The sequence below is a fragment of the Diceros bicornis genome, chromosome 36 (assembly GCF_020826845.1).
Source record: "Diceros bicornis minor isolate mBicDic1 chromosome 36, mDicBic1.mat.cur, whole genome shotgun sequence".
NCBI classification, from domain to species: Eukaryota; Metazoa; Chordata; class Mammalia; order Perissodactyla; family Rhinocerotidae; genus Diceros; species Diceros bicornis.
In genome coordinates this window covers 35,019,548-35,037,013 of record NC_080775.1, presented here as the reverse complement: position 1 = coordinate 35,037,013, position 17,466 = coordinate 35,019,548, and the positions used below count along the sequence as shown (strand labels likewise).

Below are 17,466 nucleotides of genomic sequence, written 5' to 3'. Positions count from 1 at the left end.
TGGTGTGGGCTCAGAGCAGTTTCTGTTCACAACCAGATGGGAAGCATTTCAGCATTTTAATTGGTAAGGCTGTGTTCATGCACGTCCATGGATCATCATTTCCGTGGCATTCCCTGCTGGACACCCCCACACCCCTGTCATGCCTCATCTTTCAAAGCTCCAAACAGGGTTCACACCCCAGCAAGTGGTTGTAATGTAACCATAGCACAAGACTGGGGAAAAAAACACAACCATTCAGGGGCGACACACTTTAAAGTTTTGGGCCAAATTGCCCAATTTGGACGAGTTGGTAACACCAACACTGAGCATGTAAACTGGAGGATGGTCCAAGACCATGGACCTCAGAATGACACGGGCTTAGAAGTCACCCTGGACAGCAAGAGACAGTGTGGAGTCACTCACTGGCCAGGATTATGGTCCCTTATCCTGGGAAAGTAGAGCTCACCCGGGATCCATCAGGCCAAGCCAGGGAGGAGGCTGGGGGCCTTCTAGGGAATTTCTGCCCTAAAGGGAATTGCATAAGGAAGGCAGGGGTGCTGGAAATCCTAGTTCACAGGGAGCAGTCATGTTTATGGAACGAGGCCCAGCTGTAGCCTTAAAGCTGCGTCACAAAACTTTCCCCTTGGATACAAAACAAGCAGGAAAAGGACTTCAGAGTCCTGGACAAGGATCCCAGCAGGATTCAAATCTAGGTCGGGGTGAACATGGAGCCCCTAGAGGGGCCTCAGGAGGGAAAATCTTGCCTGCCTTTAGTTCATTTGTAAATGACCTTCCTTGGGCCTTGTCTTCTCCACGTGCACGTTTTGATCATTTTACATTGTTTTCCTCAGGTACAGCTGATGCAATTCCAGAGATTGAACTAGAAAACTACAAGTTCCTAAAATTTGGTCAGAAGAAACCTCAACAAGAGAAGTAGGATACAGTCCCTGTTCCTCCAGAACGTAGAATGGCAGCCCCTGCCTGTGGCATGACATGATCCTGGGTAGTGCTGTTTTAAACACACCCACATTTCAGTGGTTGTTGCTCTGCCTGTGAAAGTACCTTCAACCTTTAAATCCCAAGAGAATGGGCATGGAGTCGTGTCTGCTCCTGGAGGAAATGAATGATACTGAAATGAACTTGTCCTCTGAGTTAGGGGGACTTGGGTGTGTCCCAACTAGTCAGGGAAGGGGCTGGCCCTTCTCCCTTCTCCCACATACAATAAGCTGATGACCCAGAAGAGTTCTTGATTCAAGGAGAAATGTGAGATTCTGTGTCTCTCTCACATGCCTACAGAAAGCGACAGAACCACACCACAACTCCCAGGCTGTAAAGGGAACAGGACTTGAATATAATATTCAAATATGGCATTTATTATTTACAACAAATAACTACTGTCCCTCCCCAATGGGTGAATAGGTGCTGGGGTAGAGATGTCAGGGAGCTGGGGTGGGGTCATCCCCTCTCTCTTGGACTCCAGGGGGCCCCAGGAATCAGCTTACAATACTCCCCTTCCTGTCATGTGTGAGGAGCTGGGCCTGTGCATCGCAAGCCTCCCAGCTGTGTCCCCACTGCTGAGGATGGGGCTGTGATCGGCCACTGGTATGGGGCTCGGTGTTGGGGCCTGGGGTCTGAGTAGAAGAGTCAGGTTATCTTGGGGGTCCTCCCTCAGAATCATGGCCCCGCACCTTGTCCCCACTGCACTGGGTGCTCCAGACCCTGTGCTCAGTGCTGTCAGCCACCAGTACCCCATTCGTCCCTGCCACGAGAGTGATCATTTAGTATCACCTATTTCACAGAGGAGGAAACGGAGTCTCAGGAAGCTGAAGAGAGTCACCCCAGTCACAGGACTGCTCAGTAGTGGAGCTGAGATCCCAGTGCCAGCTGTCCGACTCCCCAAGGCCACGTTTAGCCTGAAAGCCTTACTGAACCCCTAGGAGTCAGTCACCCCGGCCCAGACACTCACTCACCCCTGACCTTGATGACAGCCGGTTCTTCTTGGCCTTGAGTATTCTGCTGGCCAACTAGGCCTGGGGCCCTAGCTGGCAGGACAGGCTGTAGCTACAGGACAGAGAGGCATTTGTGAGCCTACCAGGATCCACACCTCTGGTGTCTCCCCACTGACTGCCCAGCAGCTGGATTCTGGATGTCCCACAGGTCACCACGCAATAAGGCCTAGGGCTGACTGGGGGGCCACTGAGACAGGCTCTCTAGACTGGCCAACAGGGAGAATCCACCCCTGCCCTCACACAACTCCTGCCCACCCTCACCTATCATTCTCGTTGAGCAACTCCATGTCCTGGAACCAGGCCCCAAATCGGTCCTCGGGCTCTGGTTGTAATTCTTTGCAGCCACCTGGAGCAGCAGGATCTCCCTCATGACTCGGTGTTCCTGGGACCAGAGGGAAGGAGAGGATGGAGACAGGGACTGTGTGGGGGATGCTGCAGGGGCCTTGTGGGGGGTGAGGAGTGGGGCAGGGGACCAGTCCTGGAAACCCTACTTCCCTCCAGTTCCACCCAGGCTCTACTTGTTCTCAGAAGGGGAATAATCAGCCCCTCCTCCAGGAAGTTTTCCTTGAGGCCATCCTCCCCTCAACCCACCCGCCAATTGGATGGGTCTCCCACTTCTCTATTATCAAACTCTTCCACTCAATGTAAGATACAGGGGGTGGAGCCAGGGACTGTTCTGCCCAGAAGGTCTCTGATTTCCACCTCCTTCCCCTCCCCTGCAGGGAGAGCCACAGCCGCTCACCTCAGTACTTTTCTCAAGGTTGATCTCATTCCCCTGGAAGGCAGAGAGCCAGAGTCCATCAGACAGAGCCCCCTAAGCCTGACTAGCCCCCTATGCCCACCCCTTCTCATGTTGCACTACTGCCAGGTCCCCAGAGGGGGTGGGGCATGCAGAGAAAAGAGGACTTGGACCTAGGCCGGGCTCTGGGCTCCAGAGAAGGAGGACATGGGGATGAGGCTGAGGGACTTGGCAGCACAGCCCTCTCTGATGACAGACTTTGAGGCTGAGGCCTCAGGCAGAGGGGACTGCTCAGCCACTTATGTGCTGTCTGACTTGGAGGGGCCCGACTTCTCTCACCTTCCATGGGCAGCATGGGAGGGAGAAGATGAGTCCAGCTCAGATAAAACCTCACGCAGCTGTGCCATCAGGCAGCTCTGAGCTTCCCCAGCCTGAGTAACCAGAATGGGTGTCTCAGGCGGAGCCTCTGTTCACTCATCCCTAAGATGGGCCTGATGCCCCAGCTCCCAGGGGCAGCTGCGAGGCTCTCATGAGAGGAGATGTGCCAAGTGCTGAGAGCTCAGAGCTCAGTGCGGGGTATCCCGTATCCCAAGACTCAGGAACCTAGTCCCCTGCCTGGTCCTCAGGTTCACCCACCTGGAGATAATCACCCATCGCCAGACGCAGCATCAACAGGTCACCAAGGAATGTGCCAAGATAGGGGACGTCACCCTGTGACACCGGGGTACACGTGGGATGAGCCCTTGCTCTCAAGTCAGCTCCCTGCAGACCCTCCCCTGAAAAATCCTCACCTTCAGCCTCCTGGCCCACACCAGGGATCCCACGAGGAGCAGCCTAGGACCCTTAACAGCCTCCCCTCAATTCTTCCTCCCTTCACACCCCAAGAACACCACACTCCTCCTCCTCACCTCCCAGGGCCGGCTTCTGGCAAATCACAGGGTATGTGGTCCCTGGCCCTCCCCACAACAAACCCATCCTGCACCAGCTCTTCCAGGCCCTCCTTCTGGTCACTTCTACTGGGGGATTCAGGCACTGTAGCACCAAGAGGAAGGGTCCCTCTCTCTTGATTTGAGGCCTCCAGCTGGGAGAGCAGAGCCCCTCCCCCACAGGCACACTCACCTGCTGCTGCTGCTGCTGCTGCTTCTCCTGCACTCTCTGGGGGTTGCTCTCCTGGAGGCAAACGTGGAGGGCCGCTCCTGTCAGAGTCGAGGACAGTGTCAGCGGGCCATACTCCCCTTGCCCCATTTCTCTCCAGCACCACTGGCCTCTGACCCTGGACATCTGATTCGAGTCAACTGGTACCAATGCCACTCCACCCTCCAAAGTCTTGTGATTCCAGAACAAGCCCAGCTCCAACTCTTACTCTGGGTGTGAGCTTGGGCTTGTGGTCTGGCCTCCCCGAGCCTGTCTCCTCATCTGGAATGTGTGAGAACTCCAGCTACCTCACAGTTCTCCTGAGGACACAATGTCACATGACTGTCACCATTTTTCTCACCCTCACCCCTCCAGGTGGAGCAGGCAGAAAGCTCCCACATTCCTTTCCTCCCTCTTACCTCATTACCACCCTGTGAGGCCTGCACCACATGATGACCCTCCATTTCCCTGATGAGGAGACAGAGGCCCAAACAGGGGCAGTGAGTTGCTCAGGGGCCCACAGAGAAGAGGCCACTTGCCCCTACCAGCCACAGGCCTTGCTCCAACATCCTCACCTAACCCCCATCCTCACCACTGACAAGTGTCCTTTCCCCTGAGCTCTCAAATATGGGTCCTGGGCCGAGCCATGGATGGAGAGGATGGGGCGTTTTTGGAGTCTGGTTGAGTGGCTCCTGCCTAGTCCCGTGGAGTGTCTGGCCCCCAGGCTGGGACAGAGGCCATGCCAAAGGCTTCTCCTCGCCAAAGAACCCCTCAGGATATTCCCCTGCACTGAACTCTTTCTTTATCCACTCGGGAACTGGACTCGCAAGGTGTCACCTCTGATCCACAAGTAAGGAGGTGACAGGACGCTTTGCTCCCTCGTTTACATGAAGCTCTTAACGTCCTTTCAGCAGGATCCACTAAGAATCCATCAGTTGCCTAGACGCTACTCATAAGCCACCTAGGGCCTATGTTATTGCCAACCAGGCACTCAGGTGAGACTCCTGTGGTTGACTTGAGTGACTGCTCTAGGGGTCCAGTGGGGAGTCCCAGAATGCACACACATCTGTCTCTGGTCCAGCCGTTCAGACCCAAGGATGAGCAGCCTGTTTGTCCACTTGGGCCAGGGGAATCCCCTGCTGTGCCCGTCCCTGGGGCAGGCAGGGTACCCACCCCTGGAGATATGGTGAAGACAGAAGGAGCTGCTGGGGCCTGGCTTCCTGTCCTCAGGAAGGCTGAGGGCTAACCCCCCCCAACCACCCAACAGCCTGGAAGAAGCTACATCCATCAAGATTGACGTGCATGGAAGCCAGAGACCTGCTGATGGCAACAGCTCGGCAACATATTCTGGAACAGCCCAGCTAACACCACTGTGTCCCGTGACCAGGGCCTCCTGTGCAAAAACAGCACCCCACAGGCCCATGGGCCAAACAGATCCCTCTGCTTGTTAACTTGGACAAGATAGACGGGAATGTCTCAGAGAAAGTTCAAGTCAGAAACTATGAAAACCACAGCATGCTCAGTCCCTCTCCCCCTACTCCTCCTGTCTTTCCAGTCCCCTAGGCTCCACTTTACCTTGGTCATCAGTTCTCTGCTCAAGGACTTGTCTTGGCTATAGCGCTTCTTAAGTTTTTCAGGGATCTCCCTGAGGGGAGGGGAAAGAGGGAAAGATAAATTTAGGGATAATGTGAGGGGTCTGAGTGCAAATCCCTTTTCTTTGACAACCCGAGAGATTCAACCTCCCTGGAAGAGTGTTCTCACTGGGATCCACTGAGCGCTAAGGTCTCGTGGGACTGGGAGGGGACTCTCCTGTTGGTCATTGGGGTCTCCACTCCCCAGCTCTACAGAGCAGCTGTCTTTTGACCACTTTGAGTTTCAACTGGGAGTCGAGTTCTGTAGCTATGAACACTTGAAAATCTCTAATGTGGCTCAACCCAGTACCTGACATTTAGAGAAACCAAGTCCTGAAACAGAACTGGTGCACTAAGGACACCAGGAGGCTTAGAGACTGCCTGCCGAGGCCCAGGCCTTGTCCCCAGCATTTGCTGCCTTCCAGGAGTTCCCAGCTGACTGAGGGGCCAATGGCAGACATACAGGAGATCCCCCATCCACCCTGGTCCTCCTATGGAGAGGGGCACTACCCACAAGGAAACTTCCGCTGTGTGTTCTTCAGGTGGTTTGTGGAGGTTTTCTGCAGAGCAGAGATGACAGTGCAGGGCGAGTTCTTCAGGATCTTGCACTCCTGGGGAAGGGAAGAGAGTGAGCTGTGAGGTGGGGCGCTGCAGTTCCGCTTGCTCTAGCTTCGGTCCCCTTCTATTTAAATCTCCTCTCCTGGATGAGACAGATGCTCAGGGAGCCCCAGAAGGGCACATTTAGGACCCAAAGAGTAACACTCACAGGGAGGAGGATTTTAGCTGAACCCAGGGAAGGAGTCAGGTAGGAAGTGAGAATCCTCCCACTGGGACCTGGAGTCAAGATCAGTGGGCCCCAGGCAGGAAGGGCCTAGAGACTGTGCAGGGGCTTAGACCACATTTCAATCCTGGGAGCTGATAAAGGTGGAGAGTCAGTTCCCAAGGCTCCAGAGAGGGGCTCCACTAGGCCTCCCACAGCATACCTGGGCCACCTGGATCCAGTGCTCCACCACCCTAGCCCTGTCCGGTACCCTCATGCACGGGTCCCCGAGGCAGGGGGTGATGACGAGGCTGGCCACCCTTCTGATGTGGTCGAGGGTGGCCTGGAGAGTGGGTGCCAGGTGCTCATTGCTGGGCTTGTTCCTCTTGCCCCAGGTGGAGACCAGGCACTGAGAGGGCAACACCTTCCGGAAAAGCTCCTGGGGAACAAGGGGAGTGTCACCCAGCCCTACCACATGCCAGTTCTGTGCCCACAGCCCCCAAAGTCCCACATAGGGTCACAGTTTAGAGCTGGAGCTCAGGAAGCTCAGGATGTGGCCTGAGCCTTACGAGAATCCCTAGGTTTCCTTCCCTGTCCACCGAGGACACCCAGCACAGGATGACCCAGGACTCAATACTGGCAGGGAAGGGAGAGGGTCATTTGCACCTACCCTGTCCTGGATAACTCCAAGCTCCAGACGGTGGCTCAACTCGGCTCATCCCAAGGGGGCATCTTCCACCACCGGGATACCCCCTCTGGTCCCACTCCCCATTCTGATGCACATTCCCCCATGGCAGCTACAACCACTATCCTTGTCTGTCTCCCTTGTAGTGAAGTACGCATCAGGTCCTGAGTCTCTTGAGCCTCCTGAGCAGACAGTTGGGCCACCAGGGATCTGGCTGCACACAGTGAGTTCCCCTCCTTACTGATAGACCAGGCCCTGCCCAGCTTTCCATCTCTTCTACCTCATGGAGTTGGCACAGCCACTCCTTGCAACAGGTCCTCTTAATGTCCACCTCTACGGTCTGCAGGTGGACAGCAATGTATTAGGTGTTCAGAAAGTTGTCCAGGTGGTATGGTTGGTAAGGAGTGGAGCCAGGATTTGGGTACAGATCATAGGAGTCTAGATCAGGTCTAGGGCAATAATGGCAGAGGGAAGGCCTACCCCACCCCGCCCTGAGAGCCCAGCTGCTCACCGCATCCATCACGGTCAACTGCTCCACCACCAGCTTAGGAGGGAAGGCCATGATGTTAGGCTTCTTCTCACGCTGCTTAACAAGCACAGGTGGAGATGGACTTCCCACTAGAAATGATGGTCCAGGTGACTCCAGCTCAGCAGTTCTCACTCCTGCTGGAGCCGATGTTGGCCCTTGCTCCAGAGCCAACACTGCTGATAGAGGGGACGCTGGCTCCAGCGCTAGAAGGGGTGATGTCAACAGAGCTGGAGCCAGCTCTACCTCCACCACTGCCCACTGCTCTGCTTCTGCTGCTGGCTGGAGCTCTGTAGCTGGCGCTGGAGCTGGATAAAGAGAAAGGTTCACCCATATAGCTAACTTTCCATGTGTCCTTCTAAACACAGAAATGATCCCACTTCCCTTCCAGGGGCACCCAGGCTGCGGTCCCCTTTACACTCTGACTCTGTCTCAGTGGCCTCCAGAAGCTCACACTGAGCAAGGGTAAGAGGGTCATGGCAGCTCACCTCCGAATCAGGCAAGGTGACCTGCATGTACATCCCCTTTAGCTTGAAAAAGGGACAGCCCCTGTCTGGTCCCACCCAAGTTCTGGTCCAACCCCATCATCCCAAGGTCCTGAGTGTGGAGACCCTCTGCTCCTGCTCTCACCTCAGAGCAGCACTAGATGGTGTTTGTGGCCTCATGCACCTGCCCCTTGTCTAGTGAGTTGGAGTTGAAACCATTGGGCATCTTCTCGACAACCTCCTGAGTGGAGTTTTGCAAAGACTGCCCGGGAGCTGGGCCAGAAGGAATCAGGGGCTGGCTGCACACTGCCACTGGGGTCAACCCCCAAGAGAAAGTCTGCTCCTCTGTTCAGTCACAGAGGGACATCCCTGCAAAGAACTGTGGTCAGGAAGGGAAGGAGATCAAACCTCCATGGCTCGGTAACATATGAGTGGAGGAGCTCACATTCTCATGCTGCCAGCCACGACCTGGGGTATGAACATGACAGACCCACCAGGCTTCCGACACCTAACCACCAGCTCCTGCCCAGGAATGACCTACCCCTCATGCCCTGCCTTCCCGCCTCTTCAAAGACACACAGACACACACACACGATGAGGGGCAAGGGGTGTGGTGATGCTCAGGTGGGATCACAATTGTGTCCTGGCCGGCACTGCCTCCTGCCAGATGCCCAGAGGCATCGGGGATGATGGCTGAGCCAACGTCGGAAACGCCAAAAAGATTCTCTTTCTGGCTTATTTTGAGTCCAGATTCTCCAAAAGTTGGGATACAACAACAAAATATTTTTGCCTGTTGACTGTCTCCAATCAAGTGAGCTGGATGAGGGCCTGTGGGTGCCTGGTTACCAGAGTTCTAAGATCTGTCGGGGTCTATGACCAAGGAAGTAGATCATTTTTCAAGATTCCTTTACCTGGGCCCCGTCCCTCAATCATACTTGTCCAGAGCTGCCCCTGGGCCCGGGCCGCTCAGCCTCCTCCCCCATATCATCTCCTGAACTGTACACAAGGAGCATACACAGCCATAGCCACAGCTCTCTGGAAACCTAAGTTGGGTTGTAGCTTTGAGGAGACAGGGATGAATGCAGACCTTCTTTTTCTTACCAGTTCTGCATCCTGGGAAAGTCCTTGTGCCACTCAGGTCCTCCCCAGTCTCCAAACCTGCACCATGAGGATCAAGCTAGAGTCTACTTCCTAGGGACGTTACCCGGTGTATATGACATAATATCTATTACCCCTGTGGGCTAGTGTCACATGTACCTAAACTTAGAGATGGAATAATAAGAAGGGGTGATATGTAGCACAGAACACCACTCAGAACAGGCCTGGGTTCTAGCAATATGATATTGGAACAGTCGCTTCCAACCTGGCCTCATATTCAGGTTAGCATGATGGGGGGGTTGAAGCTAATGGAAATTTAGATACTGCCATCCTGCGGCATAAAACCATTCAATTGTTTACTGTTTTGTGGAGAATGAGACCCAAGTGCCTCATCTTGGCCTATGAAGTGGGCAACCTCTACAGTGGTACCCAGTAAGCCCCACCCATGGTATAGCCATCCCCGTGGAACCACTAAGTAGTTAGTAACTGGCTTCTGAACATAATAACAGCCAAAGTGATGGGATGTCTAGTCTAAATTTTAACTAACAAAGTCTCTCACTTCCTCTTACTCCTTCTTTCATGTTCCATCTCTCTCTCTCACACACACTCTATCGATTCCCTGTAACTGAGGAATCAAATACCAGTGTTTGGGGCTGCACAATGTGGAGGCCTATACAGGAGAGAAGCACGGGGGTGCCCAGGCCACCAGACAGAAAGAAACTCAGGCTCTCAGTCCAAACTGAACCCTGAAGGCTGAGAGTGAACTTGGGGGCAAGTCCTCCCCCAGTTGAGCCTCAGTTGAGGCCACAGCACCAACCTGTTAAACTCACTGAGGCAGAGGCACTCAGCTAAAATATGCCGGATTGCTGATCCACTCAAATTGTGAGATAGTCAACATTTGTAGTTTTGAAAAGCAAGGTTAGGGGCAATGAAGTCAGAGAGGGAAAGGTAACTGACACAGCCTACCAGGCCCTGGTCCTACCTTCCACCCCAGCTCCTGTTTTCTCCTCCCAGCCTCCCTCCAGCTGCACTGGCCACATTTCTAACCTCCTCTGGCCAAACTCACTTCTGCCTGTGAGACTCAGGACCAGTGGTGCCATCTCCCTGACACACTGCTGTCAGAGTCGTGCAGGTCTGGTTCCCTCTTGTCATTCTGGTCCCAGCAAATTCCATCCCAGTGAGGCCTTTCAGACCTTCCTACCCAGTGACGCCCAGCCCTCACTCACAGCCTCCTGCTGTGTTTCTCTACAGCACTTGCTCTTTTCTTTCTCATGTCTTTGCTTTTGTCCATTTCCCCTCTAGACTGTGAGCTCCTGGCAGGCAGGGACCACTTGGTCATTTTCATCCTGCACTTTGGCCCACCAGGGCACCTGGCACAGGGTGAGTCCTCAGTGCACAGCTGCTGAATGAGTACATGGGAAGATCTTGCACCCCTCCCCCTGCTTCTGACTAACTTTGATTGTGGATATGAACACTAGTAATAGGAGGTACAAGTTGTTTCTGAGGCAAGGGGACAGCCTGAAAGACCTCTGCTTGACTCTTCACTGCTCCAGGAGTCAAGTAAAGTTCAGTGGGCACCATGTAAATTCCAGGTTTACAGCAGCAGGACTCGATGTATATATATATTATGTAATTTGTATGTAATATGTAATATATGTTATGTAATAACCATGTAATTGTTACCAAAATAAGTTCATTTAACGTCAATCACCAAACAAAAATAAAAGGTTTTTTCCTGGTAATGAGAAGTTTTAGGATCTACTCTCTTAGCAACTTTCAAATATACCACACAGCAATGTTAACTTGCAGAGTGCTGTATATCAAGTATATCTCAATACAGCTGAAAAAAAATAAAAACAAAAACTCACTGGCCACCACTAACACAAGTGGCTGCTCGTCCCCTGGTGGCAAGCACTAGCACTGCAGCCCTTGCCAAAATGCCATCAAACAGAAAAGAACCTTTATTCAGTTGTCCTCAAGAGAGAGGATGCCCAGACTCCTAGGGGTAAAAGAGCAGGACCTGTCACCTTCGAGGGAGTTGGAGGAATCTCGGGAGCCTACCTTTTCCCCCATCTTGCTTTCCCCCACCAGGTGTCTTCTTCATTCCTGAGACATCCAACCTCAACCAGGACAATGACCCTGCTGCCAGATGAGGACCTCTGGACCTCCAGATGAGAACAAGGACTGGTCTTCTCTCTCGTCTCTAGACTTGGTGTCTAATGCTCTGGCATCTTCTTCCTTATCCCAACTTCTCATCCGCCCAAGCCCCCAAGCCTAAATGATCTCAAGTGGGTAGAAAGCATTTTCTCAGCGTTTCAGAGCATAGTAGGTCATCAACAGAGAACCTAGTCCAACAGACACGTTGCGAGTGACTGGAACCCTTGGAATCACCGGCTGGATGCACTCCACTTTATACAGGAGGACCCTCACTGAGATCTTCTCTTCTGTTACCAATGCCTACACAAGAGGAGGATGTGCTCATCACAGTTCTGGGTACCCACAGAGGTGGACTGCAGGACTCCAGTCTTGTGCTCGCCAAGCTGGGCCAGAGATGGGTCTGGAACAGGTAGAAACTTAGGAACCATAGGGATTCCTCTGCCCATCTATGGGGCCCTGGGCATATACCTAGGAGAACGGATGCTATGGCCCCGTGAGAGAGCTGCCGCCAACCTCTCTCCCTCCTGCCTCTTATCATTTCCCCGGTGTCGGCTCTTCCTTGACTGCACCTCCATGGCCCCCACATGAGAAATCAGTGTGAGTGGCTGTGCCTGTGCATATGCGATGATGAGGAGAGGAATATGACCCCATATGGACAGGGGTGGGCAGCAACCCCCTAGGATCTTAATACCTCTCATTACCAAAGGAAACCTGAGAGAAGGGGCAGAGCCTTGGCCAAGGAAGCTGGAGCTCTGTCTAGTCTTCGGGACTCTGACTACCTCCTGTGGTCTGGGCCAGTTTCCCAACTGTACAGTGAGGGGTAAGATGTGCAATAGCACAAGCACGTGCTCAGCCAGGACAAGTTATCAGGCCCCATCGATACATTAAGTACGCTTTAAGTGTATTGAATACATTAATATTGCTGTGCAATCATCACTATGATCCATCTTCAGAGTTCTTCTCATCTTGCAAAACTGAAACTCTATACCCATTCATGAATACCCCCCATTCCTTCTCCTCCCAGATCTTGGCAAACACCGTTCTACTTTCTGTCTCTATGCATCTGGCGATTTCAGGAAACTCATAGAAGGGAAATCACACAAGGTTGTATTTTTGTGACTGGCTTATTTCATTTAGAGTAATATCCTGAAGTTTCACCCATGGTGTGTCATATCTTAGAATTTCCTTCCTTTGTTAAGGATGAATAATATGATATTGTATGTATATTCCACATTTTGCATATCCATACATCCCTGCACAGATACCATAGCCAGGGCCAAAACCAAGCCCAAAATCAAATGGGGCGCCAACCAGATTTTTATCAACGGTCCCTTGGAGACTACTTTCTTAAGCCACATTCCATATGATATTTACTAAGGATCTAGTCTTGGGCCATGAGTTGTTTTTCAAAAACTCCGTTTTTGCTCCTTGAGCAAGTTTCAACTGGTTTGAGCCAGTAAACCACAAGACGGCTGGCAAGACTCAAACTGTGGCTGCACAAGTGACTGGAGGATGACCTGGGAGACCAAGAACTCCTCTGCCGATCATGTTAAGGACACTGCCTTTTGAATGTGGGGTGTATTACAGAATATGAAAATCTTCTTGTGCAAAATGCCTAGGACTGCCCCCAACATTCCCGCACCCACTCTTTTGCCCTTAAAAAGCCCTTTTCAACAGCCCATTGGGGAGAAGGATTTAACCTTTGTCTCCTGTCGCCCTGCTGTTTTCTTCTAAGGGTATTATAGTTTTAGCTCTTACATTTAGGTCTTTGATTTATTGGGAATTAAGCTTTGTATGTGGTGTTAGGTAAGGGTCCAAGTTGATTTTTTGCAAGTAGATATCCACTTTTTCCAAGACAACTTGTCGAGAAGACTTTTCCTCATTGAATAATCTTGGCACCCTTGTCAAACATCATTTGATCACACGGTGACGGTTAATTTCTGGGCTCTCAATTCTGTTTCCATTGGTCAATATGGCTGTCTTTACGCCATTTCAATGCTGTTTTGGTACTGTAGATTTGCAGTAAGTTTTCAACAAGGAAGAATCAGTCCTCCAACTTAGTATCTCCTTTCAAGATTATTTTTGGTATCTGGGCTTACTTGAGATACCATAAGAATTTTAGGATGTTTTTTTTTCTATTTCAGCACAAAACGTCCTTGGGATTTTGATAAGGACTGCACTGGATTTGTTGATCTCTTGGGATAATGCTGACATCGTCACAATAAGGAGTCTTCCAATCCACGGTGATGGGATGTCTTTCATTTCTAGTAGTGCTGGGTGGCTGTTCAGGTTGAGGGGGCGGCACTCCTCAAGATAGTCATGCAGATATCCACAATTCCTCTTCACTGTGCTTCACCATTTCCTTAGAACCCATCTACAGTCAACAGAGGGCAAAATGTATGTAAAATGTACGTGGGAAGTTTTCAAAGACTGGGTGTGCATGGAGCACACATTTCTTCCACTCCTCTCCATTACCAAAAACTACAGACTGAACCAGCAGACCCTAACACATGGAGACTGCAGACTCAACCAGCAGACCCCAACAAATAGGGACTGTTGACTAAGCAAGGGCCAGGGATTCAGGATCCTGGTAGAATCATCTGCCAACTCAAGCTGACCTGCTAAGCCTTTGTCTGGCGCAGGGGACTAGCCAAGGGCTAATATTGATGCTCTGATAGAGCATCTTGTCAATTGAGACTGACCCATTGACCTTGGACTGGAAAGCCAGTTAGATCGGGAGCTCAACGCAAAGACAGTGGATCTCAGATCCGAGAGGAACTTACCCACGGCCCTCAGAAACAGCAAAAAGGATGGAGAACTCAAAGGTTTTGCAGGTACCAATGCCTGTGTTTCTCATCCCTTAAGCCATCAGATGTCTCCTTTGGATCCCACTGCTGCCACCAAACTGGTACAAAACAAAATAATAGTGAGTAAATTTTAAACATCTTGTTGGCTTTATACAACAGTTCATGAATCAGGCAGCATCCAGTCTAGCAGAGAGAAAGGAGCTCCAAGAAACTGTACAAAATGAAAGACTTTTATAGGCAGAAGGGATCAGGAACAAGGAAGTTACACTAGACAAAAAAGATGGTTAGTTACTGCAAGGTTACCTTCCTTTAGGGGATGGCAGGGCTCTATCAGGAAGATGAGCTACCTGCTGCGCATCAGGCGATTCCCCATTGACTGGTTTAAGATTCCATTCCTGGGAGGGCCAAAAGTCTAATTAAGTCTCAGCTTGTTGACGTGGGGCTTAGCCTAAGCGGCTCCATTTGGGCCTGGTGTCTTGTTTAAACACGTGACTTCTGCTGGTCTCTGATTTCCCCAGTTCACCCTGACTGTCCCTTCACTGACCATTGTTGGTCACACACCCACTGCACGTGCCTCCAGTCCTTCCCTTTCAACACCGTAATCTCACACACAGCTCCTCCCGACACTATCATGACGTCTCCCACCACATGTCCCATATAGCTTCCACACTGCCAGCAAGATGCTTCAGAAACACCACCACCATTTATGTCCAATGGGCTGAGAGGGCTGCGCATATACTGGGAATCAGGAGTCACAGGGTCTGTCACTTGGCCTCCAATCACCTATTGTACCCCAGCTGAAGGGCTTACCCTGCGGAGAGACTCAGTTGTAGCCAACTCCATCGAACAACACCATCTTGGCCCCAGGCTTCCTTAAAAATGCTCTCCCCACTTTCTGCCCCAACTGCTCCTTGAGGGATCATTTTGGGGTAGCCTTCGAGGCCACCTTGGGGATTTTGTGCCCAGGCCCAAACAGCTCTTGGCCCACAAACACTTTAACCATACCCCCTGAAATCATATAGCACAGGTAACCAGTGAATGGGTGCAAATTACTGATTTTACCTCCAAGACACCTAAGGAATATTTGACACCAGGAGCATCCACTTTTGGGTTTCACTGTGGGCTGATATCACAAGGCTCTCAGCCAGTGAGCGTCTCTCTTCCCCAGCCCTCTGAGCAGCTTTCTCCAGGCTGTATTCTGCAATGCATCATTGTCTCTCTTTCAACCTGCTTCCCTCAGGTCGCAGGTCCTCTGAGTTTCCTGCCCTGACTGGCTACCACCAACCCATATAGACACTGTCAGTCCGATAGCACTGAGTGTTCAGTTCTACTAGGACTGACTGACTGGACTGGGCACAGGTGCGGTGGCCCTACCCACACAAAATCAGCAAACTGAGGCAACCAAGAAGTATCGACAACCTTAACACAACATGGACAACAACTCCATAGGAACCTATCCTAGCCCTTGTACAACAGTCTCATGAGTCTCTTGCCTAAATGGTTTTATAAAATGGCCTGGCCCTAGACTGTCTATACTGGCCAAGGAAGGAAGGCATCGTGCCTTTCCTAGAACCACTTGCTTAATGTACGTCAACACACAAGTTCAAACCTACCTCCACCAGATGGCCCAAGAGGTTAAAATAGTGCATAATATTACCCAAATCTTTGAACAGATACCCAAGGCCCCCGAGATCACTGACCTATTTTCATGGCTGGTCTCTCCAAGCTGGGAACAATGGCAATGGACTGGATTTTAGACTGTTGCTTGTATAATCATAGGATTTGTTACTGTAGCCCTCATCAGATGTTTACTCTCTTGGCTACAACCTGTCCTACCCCTAATAACTCTATTAATTACCCTTATTAAATACCCCAACCAACTTAAAATTAACCAATGCTCTAATTAATTTAAAAAATTCAAAATTTTTATGGGAGAAAATCTGCTTAGCGTAGAATACTCCGTTGTAAGCATTTTAAAGTATACAGTTCAGTGGCTTTTAGTACAACGATTAAGTCATGTGGTTATCACCACTAACTAATTCCAGAACATTTTCAACACCCCCAAACAAACCCATACTCATTCACACTCTATTTTCTCCTAACCCAAGCCCATGGAAACAACTCATCTGTTTTCTCCCCCTATGGATTTGCCTATTCTGGACAGTTCATTCAAATGGCTTCATGCTATCTGTGGCCTTTGTGGATGGCTTCAATGAGCACACATGTTTCTAGGTTCATCCATGGCCTAGCATGTAGCAGTAGCTTATTCCTTTTCATGGCTCTATAATATCCTATAGTATGAATAGGCCACATTTTGTTTATGCAGTCATAACTGGATAGAAATTTGGGTTTGTTCCACTTTTCGATCATTGTGAACAATGCCGCTTTGAATGTCCATGGGCAAGTTTGCTCTTTTGGACATATACCATGGGCCTGTCCAGGTCAATGGTTATTCTAGCTTTAAGATTTTTAAAAATGTCAAGCTGTTTTCTCCAGTGGCTGCATCATTTTAATTTCCTACCGGTAATGTATGTAGGTTTCTCTTTCTCCACATCTTTATCAACACTTGTCATTTTCCATTATGTTGAATATAGCCTTCATTTTGAGCATGAAATAGTATCACACTGTGCTTTGAATTTGCATTTTCCTAATTATTAATGATACTGAGCATCTATCTTGTACTTATTGGCCATCTATGTATTTTCTGGACACATGTCTATCCCAGTTGGTTACCCCTTTTCATTGACTTGTCTTTTGTAATTGAATTCTAAGAGATCTTTATAATATTCTCAATATTAGAGTCTTCTCAGTTATATAAGTTGCAAATAGTAGGAGACTTCAATACCTCACTTTTAACAATGGATGGAGTATCCAGACAGAAAATCAGGAAATAGCAGACATGAAAACATTAAATACTAAATGGACCTATGAGACATACACAGAATATTTTACTGGACAGCAACAAAATGCACACCCTTCTCAAGAACATATGGACTATTTTAAAGAACAGATCACCTGTTAGGTCACAAAACAACTCTTAACAAGAAAGATTAAGAAAACTGAAATAATACCAAGTATCTTTTCCAAACACAATGGCATGAAACCAGAAGTCAATAACAGAAGGAAAACGGGAACATTCATAATACGTGGAAGTTCAACAAAAAACTCTTAAACTTAAAAGTATATCAAAGAAGAAATCAAAAAGGAAATTAGAAAATATCTCAAGACATACAAAAAGAAACAATAAACACACCAAAACTTATAGGATGCACCAAAGTAGTACTAAGAGAAAAGTTTATAGTGATAAACTTGTACATTATAAGAGAAGATGTCAAAGAAACAACCTGACTTACAACACACAGCATTAGAAAAGGAAAAATTGAAACCCAAAGTGAGCAGAAGGATGGAAGGCACCAAGAGGAGAGTGGAAAAAAATGAGAGTATGAAAGATCAATA

At 50.0% G+C, this 17,466-nt stretch overlaps 2 protein-coding genes across 3 annotated transcripts in view; both read right to left on the bottom strand.

Annotated features, from left to right (window-relative positions):
* Positions 1-3,585: 3,585 nt before the first annotated feature.
* Positions 3,586-17,466, bottom strand: part of LOC131398864 (ral guanine nucleotide dissociation stimulator-like) — a 158,188-nt gene continuing 144,307 nt past the window's right edge. Inside the window, exon 6 of one of the 2 annotated variants that reach the window (XR_009217000.1) lies at positions 3,586-3,683. The gene's annotated coding sequence lies outside the window, so the exon portion shown is untranslated. The remainder of the gene's footprint in view (positions 3,684-17,466) is intronic. The other variant, XR_009217001.1, reaches the window with a different exon arrangement.
* On the bottom strand, positions 5,495-11,255 carry LOC131398907 (ral guanine nucleotide dissociation stimulator-like). Its single transcript, XM_058532826.1, has 4 exons — positions 11,108-11,255; positions 7,449-7,771; positions 6,524-6,691; positions 5,495-5,506 (listed from the first exon to the last, which is right to left on the bottom strand). The coding sequence occupies exons 1-4, from the start codon at positions 11,148-11,150 to the stop codon at positions 5,495-5,497; spliced, it is 546 nt and encodes a 181-aa protein (XP_058388809.1). The 5' UTR covers positions 11,151-11,255.